The 16,311-nt window shown below is 46.7% G+C and overlaps 1 protein-coding gene across 1 annotated transcript in view; it reads right to left on the reverse strand.

Annotated features, from left to right (window-relative positions):
• Positions 1–16,311, reverse strand: part of KIAA1324 (KIAA1324 ortholog) — a 68,167-nt gene that overhangs the window by 19,948 nt on the left and 31,908 nt on the right. Inside the window, exons 2-7 of the mRNA XM_029230250.1 lie at positions 13,219–13,339; positions 10,730–10,922; positions 5,085–5,232; positions 4,534–4,614; positions 3,487–3,592; positions 3,205–3,354 (exon numbers count right to left, since the gene is read on the reverse strand). Of these exons, the coding sequence (XP_029086083.1) occupies positions 3,205–3,354; positions 3,487–3,592; positions 4,534–4,614; positions 5,085–5,232; positions 10,730–10,922; positions 13,219–13,339 (799 nt within the window). The remainder of the gene's footprint in view (positions 1–3,204; positions 3,355–3,486; positions 3,593–4,533; positions 4,615–5,084; positions 5,233–10,729; positions 10,923–13,218; positions 13,340–16,311) is intronic.

Raw genomic sequence — 16,311 nt, forward strand, 5'->3', positions numbered from 1 at the left:
GTTTTGTAAACTGTAAAGTACTGTACAAGTGACTTATTATTGTTACCTATGCCCAGAGTGGTTTCACACCACAAGAAGACTGCTGGGACAGGCCTTAATGTAAATGAATAAATAAAATCAGTGCTTACTACATGCCAGACACTGTTCTAAATCTTTACCTGTTTTAATCCGTGCACACAATGATGCTATGAGGTAGATACCATTATTGTCATGCCCATTCTAGAGATGAGAAAACTGAGGCACAGACAAGTGATTTGCCCAAGGTGGCACAGCTAGGAAGTGGTGGAGCAAGTATTTGAACCGCAGTGATTTTTGTTCTGGAGTCCATGCCCTTAAACCCTGTGCTGTTCTATTAGGAAATGAATCCCTAATATTAAACATAACACAAAGGAATTAATCCTAGTGATCAAATTTAATCTCTCAATGAGAAAGATGCTTTCAGTCAAGCCTTTGTCCCTTTGTCCTCATGCGCATCAGCTCCTCGTTAGTCTAGGTCCTGGATACGGGCAATGGCACCCGATGCAAAATCTTCTGACTGTAGCTTCTGCCTCCAGCTCTTCCTTTCCTCATCCATTTTCCAAATGGCAACCAGAATGGTCTTTCAAAGGCACAAGCCAGATCATGTCATTCCCAGTTTTACATTCTTTAATGGCTTCAAACGCTGATAGGATCAAATCCCAATTCTGTAGCAATGGCACAGAAGGGTTTAACCGTAACCTGTTCCCTGCCCACCTCTTAGCCTTGGATGCTAATTCTAAGTAAGCTCCAGCAATGCTGAGTTACTCCTGGATCCCTGAGCCTTCTGGCCTTGGCTCACACTTCTTCCAGAATATCCTGCCCCCATCAAATCACCAACTCATCTTTCAAGATAGCTTATCTTTCAAGACCACAGCTAGTGCAGCCTTTCCTCCCTCCCCAGAGAGGACTGACCACTTCCCCCTTTTGCTTCCACCGCACATTACACTCAGTACTCCTATCCTAGCACCTCCTGTACCGTGGAGTTATTACACTTGGTGTTTCTATAACCACATTTCCACTTTTGATATAAGCTGGAGGGCAGCACCAGCTGTAACCTTAGCATCAAGTCCAAGCCCTGGCACCCAGTGGCCACTCAGAATATATTTACAATGAATGACTAAATGGTCACAGGGCCTCCTGCCACTCCCTTTATGTACATTCCATCATAGGCTCTCATCAGACTCTCTCTGCATTTTCCCAGTCTCCCACTGACCCTGTATTCTGGAACAATCAAGTCCCAAAGAAACGTGATACTCTTTGTATCCCAAGCTGAACATATTCTTCATAGTAAAATCTCACTTTCCATTTAAAGAGGTGGATGGAGAAATCAGTGGCAAAAGGAGAATAGACTCCAAGAATTCAGACTCCCAAACTAATACCTTCCTAACCGCTCTCTGGATAGAAATCAATTTACATAGCATTGATCAAAACACTCTGTAGGCAGTTCTTCTAGAACCACCTTGCCATTTAAACCCTGTACCACAGCGGGGCTGGAAAGGGAGCTGGAGAAAAAGACTAACAAAGGCCGCTATTGATAGAGCAGGGAAGAGGAATACGAAATTCAAGTGGAAAAACGGGAATTTAGACTTATAGGTAAAAACTTCCCCCAAGATCTAAAAATCTATGTTCTTGCTGAAAGCTACACTCATTTGGCAAGATCTGTGTAGATAAATAGAACTTCTATTTTAGGGATGGTGTAGAAATAAGCAGCTCACGAGGTCAGTGGCGGGTCTTGGCTGAGCAAACACGTACTGTGACGCCTGTGTGAAGGGTGGGTGTGTCTGTGTAGGGATGGGGGTGTCTGATTAAGAGAGGGCCTTGAGCCGGGTTTGTATATAGTTCTGTGTAAAAAAGGAAAAATGGAATAGTTATGGGCATTTGCAGGGGAAGGGAGGGGACTCTTTCTCTCTCCCTACCTGTTTGTTTCAGAACCTGTCTTGGAGATTGGTCGCTGTGCCAGTCATTGGGCCGTCTAAGCACAGGGCCCTCTGGGGACACTGCCCATCTTATACCAGAGCCCTGCTGCTGTCGAGATCCTCTCAAATAACCAGGTCCCGTTTCTCAAAGTTGGGCTGTTTTAGGAAATTATCCAGGGACTGCAGAAATAGGCTGCTTCCCACTGTCCTCTTATTTTCCCTTAGAGCAGTGGTTTTCCAACTGTGTTCCGAGGAACGCTGGATTTCCTGACAAGGCCTGCTTTGAATTCAATGGATGCTTTGAATTCAGTGGATGAAAGATTATAGCTTCTTGCTATCAAAGTGTTTTGAGTAACAATACGACCTCATGGGGCTTCCCTGGTGGCACAGTGGTTGAGACTCTGCCTGCCAATGCAGGGGACACGGGTTCGAGCCCTGGTCTGGGAAGGTCCCACATGCCGCGGAGCGACTAGGCCCGTGAGCCACAACTACTGAGCCTGCGTGTCTGGAGCTTGTGCTCTGCAACAAGAGAGGCCGCGACAGTGAGAGGCCCGCGCACCGCGATGAAGAGTGGCCCCTGCTCGCCGCAACTAGAGAAAGCCCTCGCACAGAAACGAAGACCCAACACAGCCAAAAATAAAATAAATAAATAAATAAAATTAAAAAATAAAAACAAAAAAACCCAATATGACTTCATGGCTCTTCTAAATTAACTTTGATAATAATTGTTATAAATTAAAATGTATAAATTTATGCCTCTTTTATCTACTGTATATATTATTTATAATTATAATCTTAATTAAGGTTTCATTAAAAAACGATTGCAACCCCTTTCCATAGCTTTCCTAATTCCTCTAATTCTGAGCTGCTTTTGCTTTTTGCTGTGGTGCCCTGCACTTTTTGCTATCTAATACACTATATAATTTACTATATATTTATTATTTAGTTATTATAGTTATTATGTATCCCATTTACATTCCAGAATGTAAACTCCATGAAGACAGGGACCCTTGTCTATTTTTTTCACTGAAGTATTCCAAACACCTAGAGTAAAGGCCTGGCAGATAGTAGAGGCCTGATAAATACTTACTGAATGATTTCATTTCAAGAGTGATTGGCGGATTAGATGGGCTCTTCCAGCACCCAGAAAGCAAGTGCTTAAGAAGAATCATCTTCAGCTTGGCCAAAAGGATGGCTCCACTGTCCTGTCTGTCCCTGTGTATATGTTGGTACCCCCCCACCGAACTCTTCCCTCCCTCAGAAACATCACCTGAATATTTGTCAGGGTCACACTGGTGGCAAGAAGTCTCTCCCTTATTGGAATAAGAGTTAGCTGGGCAAAGTTTGCAGCAAGAGGAACCCTTCTGGTCTGCGTATGTGCCTGGTTTGCAGGGGAAGCATTCTGAAGTGTAGGCCACTCCTAGGGAGGAAGAACAACATAGGAAAGCAAGAATTGAGCCTAGAGACTGAGCGCCCTGAGGACTAACCCACACCCTCCCTGCTGAAGTCAGCATCAGACCCCAGACCCAACCCCATTCTCCGTTCTCTGTACCTGTTATGGCGATGTTTCTCACCAGCACTGGCTTAGAAACTTTGGACCACACTGAGAAAGCTGTGGTTCTCCAGTAGAGGACGTTATTGCCTCGATTTAGTTCGACCTAAAAACCACAAACAGGAGGAGTTAGTTCAGTCACAGAGACAGGTATTGCTAATCCATTGCATTAACCTCCTGTTGGGATCCCCCCTCTTGCAGTCTGCATGGCAGTGCCTATTCTGCTCCTCTCTCTCAACTTCCTCAGCGTTGCCCTTCCTCCCAGCTTGGCTCAGCTCCTCTCTCCTTCTTTTTTTCTTTTTATAAATTTATTATTTATTTTTGGCTGCATCGGGTCTTTGTTGCTGTGTACGGGCTTCCTCTAGTTGCGGCGAGCAGGGGCTACTCTTCGTTGTGGTGCGTGGGCTTCTCATTGTGGTGGCTTCTCTTGTTGCACAGCACGGGCTCTAGGCGCGCAGGCTTAAGTAGTTGTGGCTCGAGGGCTCTAGAGCGCAGGCTCAGTAGTTGTGGCGCACGAGCTCAGTTGCTCCGCGGCATGTGGGAACTTCCCGGACCAGGGATTGAACCCGGTCCCCTGCATTGGCAGGTGGATTCTTAACCACTGCACCACCAGGGGAGCCCTTCTCTCTCCTTCTAAGGCTCCTCTTACAACCCTCTCATGCCCTCTCCCACTTCTCCTTCAGTCACATATACCATGAGCATTTCTATGTTGAGACCAATGAAGGGACCTGAGGGTACTGACAACAGGGTGGCTGAAACTCCCTCATTCTTCTCTGGTTCTATTTATCCATGCCCCAGCCCCAGAAGACTGGGCCTTTAAAGCCGGAAAGCTGCTGGTCCTTGGGGTCAAGCCAGAGGAGCGAGTCAGTTCACATCCACATTATGTCAATTCAAGAGGGGAGAAACTATAGCATCCTCATGTTGTCAGACAACTGCCCTCTAGGGAGAGAAGAGTGGAGGCCCAGATGGGAAGGAAGCACTCTTTGGAGGAAAGGCCCTTGGTCCCTTTTCTGGAATCTCCAGGGAGAAGGCTGCTCTGATACTCACACTGTGCAATTCCCATCCTTTCTCTGTGGTTTTCATCCACCTCGAGTCATCTGCATTGGGCTGGCACTGGTCATTCTGAACCTGAGGCAGCAGGAATTTGAGATCAGAGTCTCTCAGCTTTCTAAGGAAACGAGTTGCTTACCCCATGATGCCCCAGCCCTTCAGAGGGCCCTTTTTATGGGAGAAGGACTGAGCTCAGAAGTCATGAGATTTGAAGTATGGCAGGAGCTAGTTACACACACAAGATGTCAGTACGTGGACACTAAAGAAATTATGCGTTAACTCAGAGCTGCTACGTGCTGTTTTCATGTCTGAACAGGGCAGAACACCTACGAATCTCCCAGACTCTATCTACTCTTCCCCCCAGGGTCCTTTGACTTCTGCTTTTCTCTTTGCCTTTTGAAGCCTCAGCTCACTTTGACCACAGTTCTCTCCAGAGGGAAGACAACTGTGAAAACTTCCCGAGCAGGACTATGCGTGTGATTCCTGTAAATGAATGTGAGCCTCGGAGGGTCTTTACCTCCCACCTTCCCCCTCAGCCAGGGGCTTACAAAAAACTCGAAGATGATGCTGGAGTCTGGGTAGTAGTATTCAAAGTTAACAGTGCCAGACTGCTTCAGGTTCACGGCGTACATCAGCGTGGCCGTGCACTCATCCGTGTTGGAGGAGATATAGTCACCCAGAGGAACCCACTTGGACCTGTGAGGGAACAGGAGCCAAGTTCACAGTCAGGAGCCCAGCCCACCAGGGCTTGTGCGATATGCAGGTCTCATGTCCTGCTAGGTCTCTGCAGAATTCCAGACTTGTGATTCACAAGTGGAAGCTTACACCTGAAAATGCTCAGTGAAGAATGACCTCCAAGTCAAGGAGCCTGGAGGTACAGCCAAGAGGAGGACAGGTATGTGTACCTCCACATTATGCAGAGCTACCCAGAAGATAGACGGCAGGTAAGGTTGTGGATAGGGGGAGGTAGATAATATTTATTGGTTGCTTACTAGCTCCCAGATGATGAACTACATATTCTACATTCATGATTCCTTTCTATCAGTAAGAGGAAATGCAATTTTGTCCCCATTTAAGGGATGATACAACGGAGGCTTGTTGAGTGCCTTGGCCAGTATAACACAGCCAGCAAGTGACAGGGCTGAGATTCAAACCCAGGTTTGCCAAACTCAAAGCTCTCAAAGAAAGTTAGTAGATAAAGCTATTCTTCAGAACTCAGAAGTCCATCCAATCTAATCCACCCATTTTCTTGGTTTTGGTTTTGGTTTTGAAATGCCCACTTTTAGATGCTACTAGGAACTGGTTTTTATGGGAAGGGGGAAGGGAGAAGGCATGTTGATTTTGTTTTCGAAATACCTCTACTGTGTCTACTCTACCCAAGGGCTTTTCCTTCTCCTCCCTGCATGTCCCTTAGCTCTGAATCAGCCCCAACTTGCCTCCCTGCATCCAGTCCTGCTTCCTCCAATTCCTTCTCCACAGTGTGGCTGGAGAGAGACTCCAGAACAAAAATCTGACCCTGTCACTTCCCTGCTTGAAACTCTGACTCCCTGTTGCCCTTAGGATGGGGTACGAACTCCTCACCCACTCTCTATGCTCCAGCCCTACAGCATTTCTTTCAATTCTTCCGCCAAACTTTCTCTCACCTCTGGGTCTTCCCACACACTGTTCTCTCTTCCTGGAACAAACTTCCTCCTCCCTCCATCTATTTAATTCCTACTCGTGTCTTAGAGCAAATGTCACCTAATCTGAGAAGTCCTCCTTGACTCCTTTACCTGCCTCTGCTACGTGTGCCCTCAGCTCTCACTGTTCCCTTTCTCATAATCACAGTCCTCCTGTATTTCATTTAAACATGTTATGAAATATTTAAGACCCGCCACGCTGCTTATGAAATGCAACACAGCAGAAGTGTTGGTGTACCCCTGGCTAATCTCAACCCCCTCCGCATCACACACACCTTTCCCCACTGTCAAGTAATCACTTTCCTGAATTTGGTGCTTGACGTCCCCATGTGGTTCTCTGCCCTTCACTAATTATGTATGTATTTCTAAACAATATACTGTATGACAGCATTTTGCACGTTTTTATATCTTATGTGCTCACGGATTCTGAAACTTGCTTTTTTTCCCTCAACACGTATAATGATTGTGGGATTCCTCCATATCCATAGTCACGTGAATAACAGCTCTTCTTTCACTTTTACCAGTATATAAGATTGCTTTCTATGGTTCGCCCATATTTATTTATGCATTACTTGTTGACGGACATCTAGATTGTTTCCAGTTTTTTGCTATTGTGCGCACTCTTGTTAGGAACATTCTCGCACGTCTCCTTCTACGCATATTTGAGCGGAAAGTCTGGGGGTAGAACTGCTGGGTCACAGGGTATGTGAACCTCCAACTTTACCAGCTATGGCCACGTTGTGCTCCAGAGTGGCTGCCGTCAGCTACACCCACCCGCAGAGAAAGACAGCTGTTCTGGCTCCACAACCCCCCCCCCCACACACATCTCTAACGGTCAGACGTTAAAATTGTTGCCAATATGATACGGTAGGACAGAATGTCTCAGTGGGCTTTAAATCTTATTTCCTTAACTCTAAGTGAGGTTGAGCATCTTTTCTTAGTTTATTTGCAGTTTGGCTTCCTCTTCTGGTCATACTTGAATTCTTCTTGAATTGCTTGTCTTCCTGCCTGGCTCGTCGATGCTGTGAGGGCAGAGACCAAACTTAACTTGCTCACTTCTGTGTCCCTAGCGCTAAGCCCTGGACCTGGCACATAAGAGGGACTCAGGGCATTAAACAGCTGAATGTGGGAAATGGGTGATCAAAGAAAATCCCACTATTTCACTGCTGTGCTAAGACCAGCCCAGGTCTCCAGTGATTAATAATGGTCAGTTCAGGGGACCTCAGATTAATCCACTGTTTTCCCCCTGTGTTTGTCAGAATAACATGGTACTTCCAGCTCTTCAACAGTTAGTGTTATTCTCAAATGGAAGCATATCCAAAATACCTAAGCTGAGCTCATCCAAGATACCCAGCTAACCTAACAGTACTGATTTCTCCTTGTTAAAAGAGACAGCACTTAAAGCTGATGTGCTCCACAGCATCAGCTATAAATAACTCCTGAAGGTGGATGAATAATTCAAAGGATGCCATAAGTGGATTTCATTTGCAAAATGCATCACAATTCTGACTTTTGTCAGAGCTGTCCCTGGTGAAGATCGTTTCACGTTCAATGATAACATGTCTTGATTGATTTCTAATGCCAGGCATCGCTCCAAATCTTTACAAGTATCATTTCATTTCATCCTTACCACGGCCTCTAAGAAGAGTACTATTTTTATCACTGGTTCTTAGAATGAGGACGCCAAGGCATGGAAGAGATTAGGAACCTGTCCCCGGTCATTTAGCTGTGATCTGCTTATACCTGCTTTGTTTTGCCATGGCCCTGGGGAAAAGGGAGGCAAGTTTTCAAAGAGGAATTCTCACATGGTGGCCACCCAGACACACTGCCAAGCTCACACTGGGTAGCACTGTTTATAAATTCAGGTTAGAAAGAAGAAACTGTACAGGAAAACTTAGAGGCTTCCAAAGTTTGAGACCCTTTTTAATGCTTTCTCTCATTCTTGTTTCACCTTCACAGTATTTGGTGTTCTGTTCTTCTCCGTGAACGTACAGCATCCTTTCCACGACTCCCTTTTCACTCTTCTTCCCTTTTGCTTATCCCAGTTTTGGATCTGAGGACTGTTTCCATCACCTTAGTCCTGAGACATTTACCCAGGAACCAAGGATGACCCCCTGAAGGCTCAGGAACCTGCCATGGAAACTCCATTCAGTTGGCCTGTTGTGTTTTCAATTATTTATTTTGTGTCTGCTTTGTGCCAGGTGTTAGATACTGGAGACACAGCAAAGCACAAGACAGCCCTGACCCCCTCCCTCTTGGAGCTTGCATTCTATTTCTAGTGGAGGAGACAGAAACTTATCACGCAGTTAATAACATAGTAATAACCATGGTAAGTGCCATAAGGAGAAATACAAGATGATGTATGTGTGTGTAACAGGGGCCTGTGGGGTCAGGGATGGCTTCTTTGAGGCAGTCACTTTCAGACAGAGACCCGAGGGTGAAGCAGGAGTCAGCTGGGGGAAGAGTTGGAGAAGAGTGTGTTAAAGGCGCCAGGAGGGCGGGAGCATGGTGGCCAGCTGGCTGGAGCTCTATAAGCAGGAGGAGAGGCACTGGAGAGAGGCTGGAAGAAGGGGCAGAGGGCAGAGGCCCTGCAGGCTGTGACAACGTATTGGATTTTATTCCAGTGGGAATCCACAGAATCCAGAGTTTTGAGCAGCAAAGTACTGTGATTGGGCTTGTGTTTAAGAAGATCAGTCTGGCTGCTGAGGGGACGGTGGCCTGCAGGAAGCTGGGGGTGGAAGCGGAGACCAGGTGGGAGGCGCTAGAGGCAGAGCAGGTGGGAGGCGCCACTGGCGGGGTTAGTTTGGGGGCAGTGGGCTTGGATTCAGGTAAATACACAGTCGAGCAGGAAAGCCAGACACTTGGTGACCTGATAGCAGCTGTTTTTGCCTTTCTGGGGCACGGTGGGGAAATCACAAACCCTCTCTAGGTGGCCATTTCCTTTCCATTTCTCCTTTTTCCCCCTCCCGGGAATGTCGTGGGATGCCTTAAGATCCAGGCCCTGAAGCAGTCTATGCTGTGGAAACACAAGTCGTTTTGAACAGACCCACATCTGGCCTCGCTGAGAGAGATTTCTGGACTTTCACTGCTCCCCAGACAGGGAGAAAACCCTGCTTGCACGCACGTGGCGACTGACCGACTGAGCCAGGCCTGCGCCTTGTCCAGGGTCAGTCACGTTCTCTGTTAGGACTAAAATGGGGGTTGATTGTCTTTAACCCACACATTCCCTCTCCTTCCAGCTTGAATCCTCTCCAGCTTTATCTCTGCTGCCAACATTGTCATGCTAATGATTTTGACTCACAATATTGAACTCTAAAATAACATTAAAATTGGACTGTTAGAGGCCTCCTGCCTGGCTCACACAATGGTGCTTCTAGGAGATTTAAGTATAGGAATGGGAGACATTGTTCCCAACTTTAGAAATCCAGGTGTAATACAATTAATCCTTTTTTATCATTTTGATTGCTTGGGTATAAGAGAAACTTTCATGTACTTTTCTCCTGTATTCTTTGTCAATATTTGACAGAGAGCAGTGGACGACTGTCTTTTACATCTACGCATCCTCCAACTTTTCCTCTCTAGGACTGGATATTGCCTTGCGTGCACTAAATGTTATTTGAAGGTGGCAGCGTGGGGCAGTGGAAAGCTTGGACCAGGTGTGAATTCCAGTCTCCCCAGTTGTAAGCTAGGTAATGAAGGACAAGTCACTGAACCTCACTGAGCCTCCAGTTCCTCATCTGTGTAATGGGAACAATAATACCTATTTCACTGTCACAAGGGTTCTTGTGAGGATTAGAGAAAATAATATACATAAAGCATCCAGAATAGTGCCTGAACTATAGAAGGCACATCATTTAATTCCAGGGATAGGATACTCCCATCCCGGGAATTAAATATGCAGAGATTTGATAAGGATAGCTCACCCGTTCTGTAAGCACTCTGGGCTGAGCCTTTCAATTACTGAAAAGATTTCCTTCTGAGCTGGAGAATTCTCTGGTCATCAGGATCTCAAAGGGTTTGGAAGATCTCAGCCATCACTGACCAAAGCTCTGGTCCCACTTTATCCTCCCAATCCCATAAACTCAGACCAGTTTTAGAAGCTAGCACCAAAGCCAGGAAGATACCCAAGGCTTTGCACATGGTGTTGCAATCAAGTTGAGGAAGTTTATTGGCTGATCCAAAATTCCACAGTGGAATCCAGTTGGATTTTGTTTTAAAGGGACTGGGCCATTTAATCCTTGTTGATCTTATCCACCTGTCTCTATTTCACCGTGTTTTTCACCTGTCACAAATACCTGTCAGTCGCTGGTAAGCTTAGGTCAATAAGGCTGGGCTGATGTGGATGTCATGTCCAGCAGTCCAGTGGGGGCCTGCTCTAGCCCTCACCCCGAGGAGCAGGAGAGGAGGCTGTGAAGTGCTCCCTGCAGCCCCTTCCCCAATAGGGGGAGCAGGGAGGTAAGGGGGGCGTGGGGCTAAGGGGGCGGGCGTGGAGTGTGGGGAGAGGGGCGACTCACGAAGTGCAGTTCTCAGTGGAATCTGTGGTGCCGTCCTCGATCTCCATGTTGGTTGAGAGGCTGGCAAAGCCATGGGGCAGCCCATCCCACTCGTCAAAACGGATGCCTGTGCCAAGGGAGTAGCGGCCCTCAGCACACGGCTTACACGACTGGTCCTTCATGTCCAGAAACTCCCCAGCTTTGCAAGAGAAGGCTGGAACACAGAGCGGGGACAAGGGTGGGTGGTGAGGCTGCTGCCACGCAGGAGAAGTGGGTGGGTTCTGTGCATCCTAGGGGGAGGAGCAGAGGATGGAGACCTGGGAGTTTCCCCCACTAAGATTTGGAGCCATGGTGCATCTTGTATGATTCCACTTCCGTGGAATGTCCAGAATAGGCAAATCCATAGAGACAGAATGGAGATTTGTGGCACCAGGGACTTGGGGGAGGGGGCATGGGGAGAGATTGCTAATGGATATGTTTCGTTTTGGGGTGATGAAAATGTTCTGCAGTTAGATAGTGGTGATAGTTATGCAACTGTGTGAATATTCTAAAGCCACTGAGCTTTATAACTTACAGGGGTGAATCTTCTGATGTAAATTATATCTCAATAAATCTGTTATTTTATTCTATTTATTCTATCTGTCTGTTTATTTATTTATTTATTGGCCACACCACACGGCTTAAAGGATCTTAATTCCCTGACGGGGGATTGAACCTGGGCCACGGCGGTGAAAATGCCGAGTCCTAACCACTGGACGGTCAGGGAATTCCCAAAGCTGATATTTAAAAAAAAAAAAAGATTTAGGGCCTTGTTGCAGGACTTTGGGTTTGTCCCTGTCAGCCTCGTTTCCTAAGGGGTCTAAGGGGTAGCCTCAGCCATTCTGAGAGCTCTCCAGTGAAGAGCATGGTCTCTCGTGCTGACCCCGCTGAATGGCACCTAGCCCTTCAGCCTTGAACTTCCCCCTTGAGTTTCTGGCCTCTGTCTTCTCCTTTCTGGTCCCACTGCCACTGTACTAGTTGGGATTCTTGTGACCTGTTAGTTCAACCATTGCAATGTCCTCCTAACTAGTTCCCTGTTTCTTGTCTTTGCTCATTCGGTGGTCAGAAGTATCTTTCTAAAACACTCATATGTACTATTATTTCTGTTATTTAAAAAATAATCAGGCACCATCCCCACTTTGGGTTATAGAATTATGCTCTCAGCCTGGCATTCAAATTCTTCCTCAATTTTCCCCCAACCTAACTTTCCGGCTTGATCTCCCACTACAGACCTTTCTCCACCCTACTCCTATCCATCCCCTCCCTGTGTTGCCTCCACCCCAGCCCAGCTCTTCTCTGAATGTGTCTGATGTTCTCCCACCTCCAAGCTTTTGCTCAAGTGGTTCTCCCAGCGGTTCCTGATCCCTAAGCATCCATAACTCCCATTCTTTTCACCTCATACAGCACATCATATTGATGTGTGCCTCCCACTAGGCTCTGAGCTCCTCTAGGGACGGTGGCTCAGCGACTGGCACAGACATAGCAGGGGCTACATAAATGTTTGCTGAAAAAAATGAATGGATGAACGGGTGTCTGCTCCTTCCACCAGACTGTACGCTTCTGAAGGCGGAGACTGTGCCTTATTTATCTTTGTGGTTCACATAGCAGGTGCATGTAGTGCTCAAGAACGCTGGCCAAGTTTACCGAAGATGGCTCATTTGTTTCCGTTAGTCACACCTCAGTGCTACTCAGATCTTAGCAATATCCGTTCACGGATTTAACAAGTACTTATTTGCTCACCTACCGAACCAGGCACTAGGCTAAGCTTATTTTAGATTTTAAATGCCTTCAACCTCCTTTCCAAATTTTCAAGTATTCCTTGATTCTAGTTCCTGATTTCTATTGTTATCTATGGCCCCCCTTTGCGTTTCTAAAAAGAACAGCTCAGGGGGAATAGCTGCCAGTGGTAGCAAAGTTGTAGCTGCAGAGTCCCAGAGGTGGGGTGGGAGCTGCAGGGAAGTCACTGCCTTTCCGGCTGCACGGTCAGCTCCACAGTCAGGGAAGATCCTTGTTCCCTGAAGTAATGCCCAGTGCATTTTAAAGGTCTGTCTCTGCAGAAAGTTATCTTCTCTGGCTTCTTTTTCAAGAACGACTGCAAATCACAATCTTTCCTAAATGAGTGACTGTGGCTAGTGAGTGTAGGTTGGAGAGAAATGCACAGCCAAAAAAAGAAAATGTATGCAAACAGAGAAAATATCTAAGTGGCACACAGCCGGAATTATTTTTACTTTATACCCTCATGGGATTTAAATCTGAAAATAAAACAAAAGTAAATTGAAATACCCAGTTTGCATCCGCGAAATAACACTTCTGCACCAAATCTCAAGAGGTTTGGGGATGAGGACTGACCGGGTGGGAGGGGGGCGGGGCGAGATCTGATTTCTTAAGGCAGCCACACTGTCAGGAAGTGCCTAACTTGGATGGCAGGAGGCTTGGGGCAGAGGCCAAAGCTGAGAAGCAGGGCTGCTTACCGCACTCGGTGCCCTTGACCGGGTCAGGGAGGCTGGTGCACAGGCCAGGGGTATGCGGCACGGCGACCCTCCACCTGGAACCCAAGCTGTCACACGCAGTGTACTCGTAGTGGTACTCAGACTGCAGATGAGAGAAGAGTGGGCAAAATGTGCATTAGTAGCGGTCAAACATTAACTTCCTACCCACTTCCTGCCCAGCACGATGGCTACTGACACTCATCATCACAGTAATGGGCCCTGGGACCCCGGCAGGGAACAAGGCATCATGGAACCAAATGATTGTTATCAAACACGTACAGGAGCTACGGTTATTGGATCATTCCTCTCCACCGGCCATGGTCTAGTCCCTAGAAACCCCCCCCCATTTTTTTTTTAAAATGGCTCTCTTTGCGGTTGTGTATAAATGTCCTGATAGGCCAGAGGAATGTGAGACGGTAACTAAAGAACAGGCTACAAAAAGGTGGAATTTTTCTTGTCCCAAACTGCAGAATTTATGAGCAGGGACAGGTCCATGAAAAATTTACAAAGGATTGTGACAAAAGCTGTATTTCTGTTTCCCTGATTTCCTTGCATTTTTCATGCTCTCTCCTTTTCTCCAGAAAAACTATGAATTCCCACCTCGAATTTTATGAAAATGTCACATTTAGCTCAGGCAGGTGATGGGTTCTCATCACACGAGCCTATTCATGCCTAATTTCTCTGTGCAATGGAAACTCACAGCTCAGTTTCTTTACCTGAACTATGAATAACAACAACAAAACTGCCAAATCAAGCATTAAATAAAACAGCAAGAGCCACAACAAAAATCACAGAAAGCACTACTTGGGAAAAAGAAAGCACAATAAATGTGCCAAATACTCTTCAACATTCTTCCTCTTTTAAATCTCATAATAAACAACAGTCCATAGAATTAATGTGAATTTGGGCTTCCCTGGTGGCGCAGTGGTTGAAAGTCTGCCTGCCGATGCAGGGGACGCGGGTTCGTGCCCCGGTCCGGGAGGATCCCGCATGCCGCGGAGCGGCTGGGCCCGTGAGCCATGGCCACTGAGCCTGCACGTCCGGAGCCTGTGCTCCGCAAAGGGAGAGGCCACAGCAGTGAGAGTCCCGCATACCGCAAAAAAAAAACAAAAAACAACTATAAGAATTAATGTGAATTTGGTTCTGATAAGCATTTTACAATCCTCACTTACCAAAAACTATATTCAAGCCCTAAAGTACTTTGTATTACTGTATCCATAAGAAAAACAGAATTAATGTCCCCCTTCTATCCATATGAAAGGATGATTGCATAATATACAAATGCAAGGAGCTGGGCCTAAAACTGAGACAGTTTGAAGTTGGCTAACCTAAGAATGTATCAGAACCAAAAAAAGAAATCTTTACTTTTCTGAGGGGTTAAATAGACTGCCTTTCATCTCTTCTAAGATGCGTATTTCTTTCACATTTTAACATCTGTGAAATCAAGTTGTGGCTTATAACTGACACAATTAAGGAAGCATCGTGTCATGTTTTAACTGATGGAGTTTTTCCTTTCTTTTTGGTACATAAAAAACAGTTCTATTTCTCCTGTGCTAGCTTGGCTTCTCGCGGCTTCCATGGAACCGTAGACACACTAGGGGTTCCCTGTACCTTATGCTATTCACTCCAGGTCCATCTACTAAGCATAGGCTTTCTTTTGGTCTTAGAAGCAGTGTTATTTCAGACTTGTGGAAATACAGTAAACATGTTGTTTCTTGATTTGTAGTTTCAGAAGCTTCGGGTGATGACAGAACAATTTTAGAGCTCCATTTTTATTGTCTTCTATTATAAATATTTACCAAATATATATTGTCTGCCCAGCACTAGATGTTGCGTCCAGCGTGGCTCAGGACAGCAACGCATAAACTGGGCACTTTCATCCAGAGGGAGCAGATGCGGAGTAGAAGGAGGAGTTGGGGGAATTGTGAGCCTAACTATTTTTTTTTGGGCAGTACGCGGGCCTCTCACTGTTGCGGCCTCTCCCGTTGCGGAGCACAGGCTCCGGATGCGCAGGCTCAGCGGCCATGGCTCACGGGCCCAGCCGCTCAGCGGTATGTGGGATCTTCCCGGACCAGGGCGCGAACGCATGTCCTCTGCATCGGCAGGCGGACTCTCAACCACTGCGCCACCAGGGAAGCCCCTACTTTTCCTCTTAATTCCATTCTTTTCTTCATCCCAGAGAACTCTGAGGATAAATAAGGCAACTACACATGTATCAATTCAGGTCTAAAAATGATACTCTCCAAAGGGTTTTGCTGCAAGAAAGAGGGGTAAAATCCACAGTATGTAAATTAAATGGAGAGCTGAGTGAATCAGGCAGAACTGATTCGATGTTCTGTCTGCGAACGTAATTATGCCTGTCATCTGCACAGTGCTTTTACATTCCCAAACACCATCTTATTTGATCTTTAAACTCCCAGAAGGCAAGCAGAGCAGGGGGCGTTTCCTCCATTGCACAGATGAGTAAACACTCTCCATGGGGTGAAATGGCTTGTTGAAGGTCACACAGCTGGTAAGTCACTGAGCTAGAACTCAGGCTTTGCTACCAGGAATCTTCCACCCTCATAAGTCCCATCAAACACAAACTCACACTGGGAGAAATTTAACAGCCAAATCTAAAAATTAAGCAAGGCAGTGTTGGTTGTCTGCCAGCAGCCAGGCTCGCTTCTGAGGCCTGAGAATTGGTGTTAAAACATCTAATCTGGGGCTTCCCTGGTGGCGCAGTGGTTGAGAGTCCGCCTGCCGATGCAGGGGACACGGGTTCGTGCCCCGGTCCAGGAGGATGCCACATGCCGCGGAGCGGCTGGGCCCATGAGCCATGGCCGCTGAGCCTGTGCGTCCGGAGCCTGTGCTCCACAACGGGAGAGGCCACAACAGTCAGAGGCCCGCGTACCGCAAAAACAAACAAACAAACAAAAAACATCTAATCTGTTCGAGCAGATCATTTCAGTCACACTGACTGCATTTGGCCTCTCGGAGACACATGGGCCAAGCCTGCTTCTCTTTGCATCGTCTTTCATTTGGCGCCCCCTGGGTCCTGCTCTGGTGGGAGGTTTGCGGGGAAAATGCTGGTTC

This window comes from Monodon monoceros, unplaced genomic scaffold (genome assembly GCF_005190385.1).
Source record: "Monodon monoceros isolate NGI ecotype Baffin Bay Population unplaced genomic scaffold, NGI_Narwhal_1 Super_Scaffold_18, whole genome shotgun sequence".
NCBI classification, from domain to species: Eukaryota; Metazoa; Chordata; class Mammalia; order Artiodactyla; family Monodontidae; genus Monodon; species Monodon monoceros.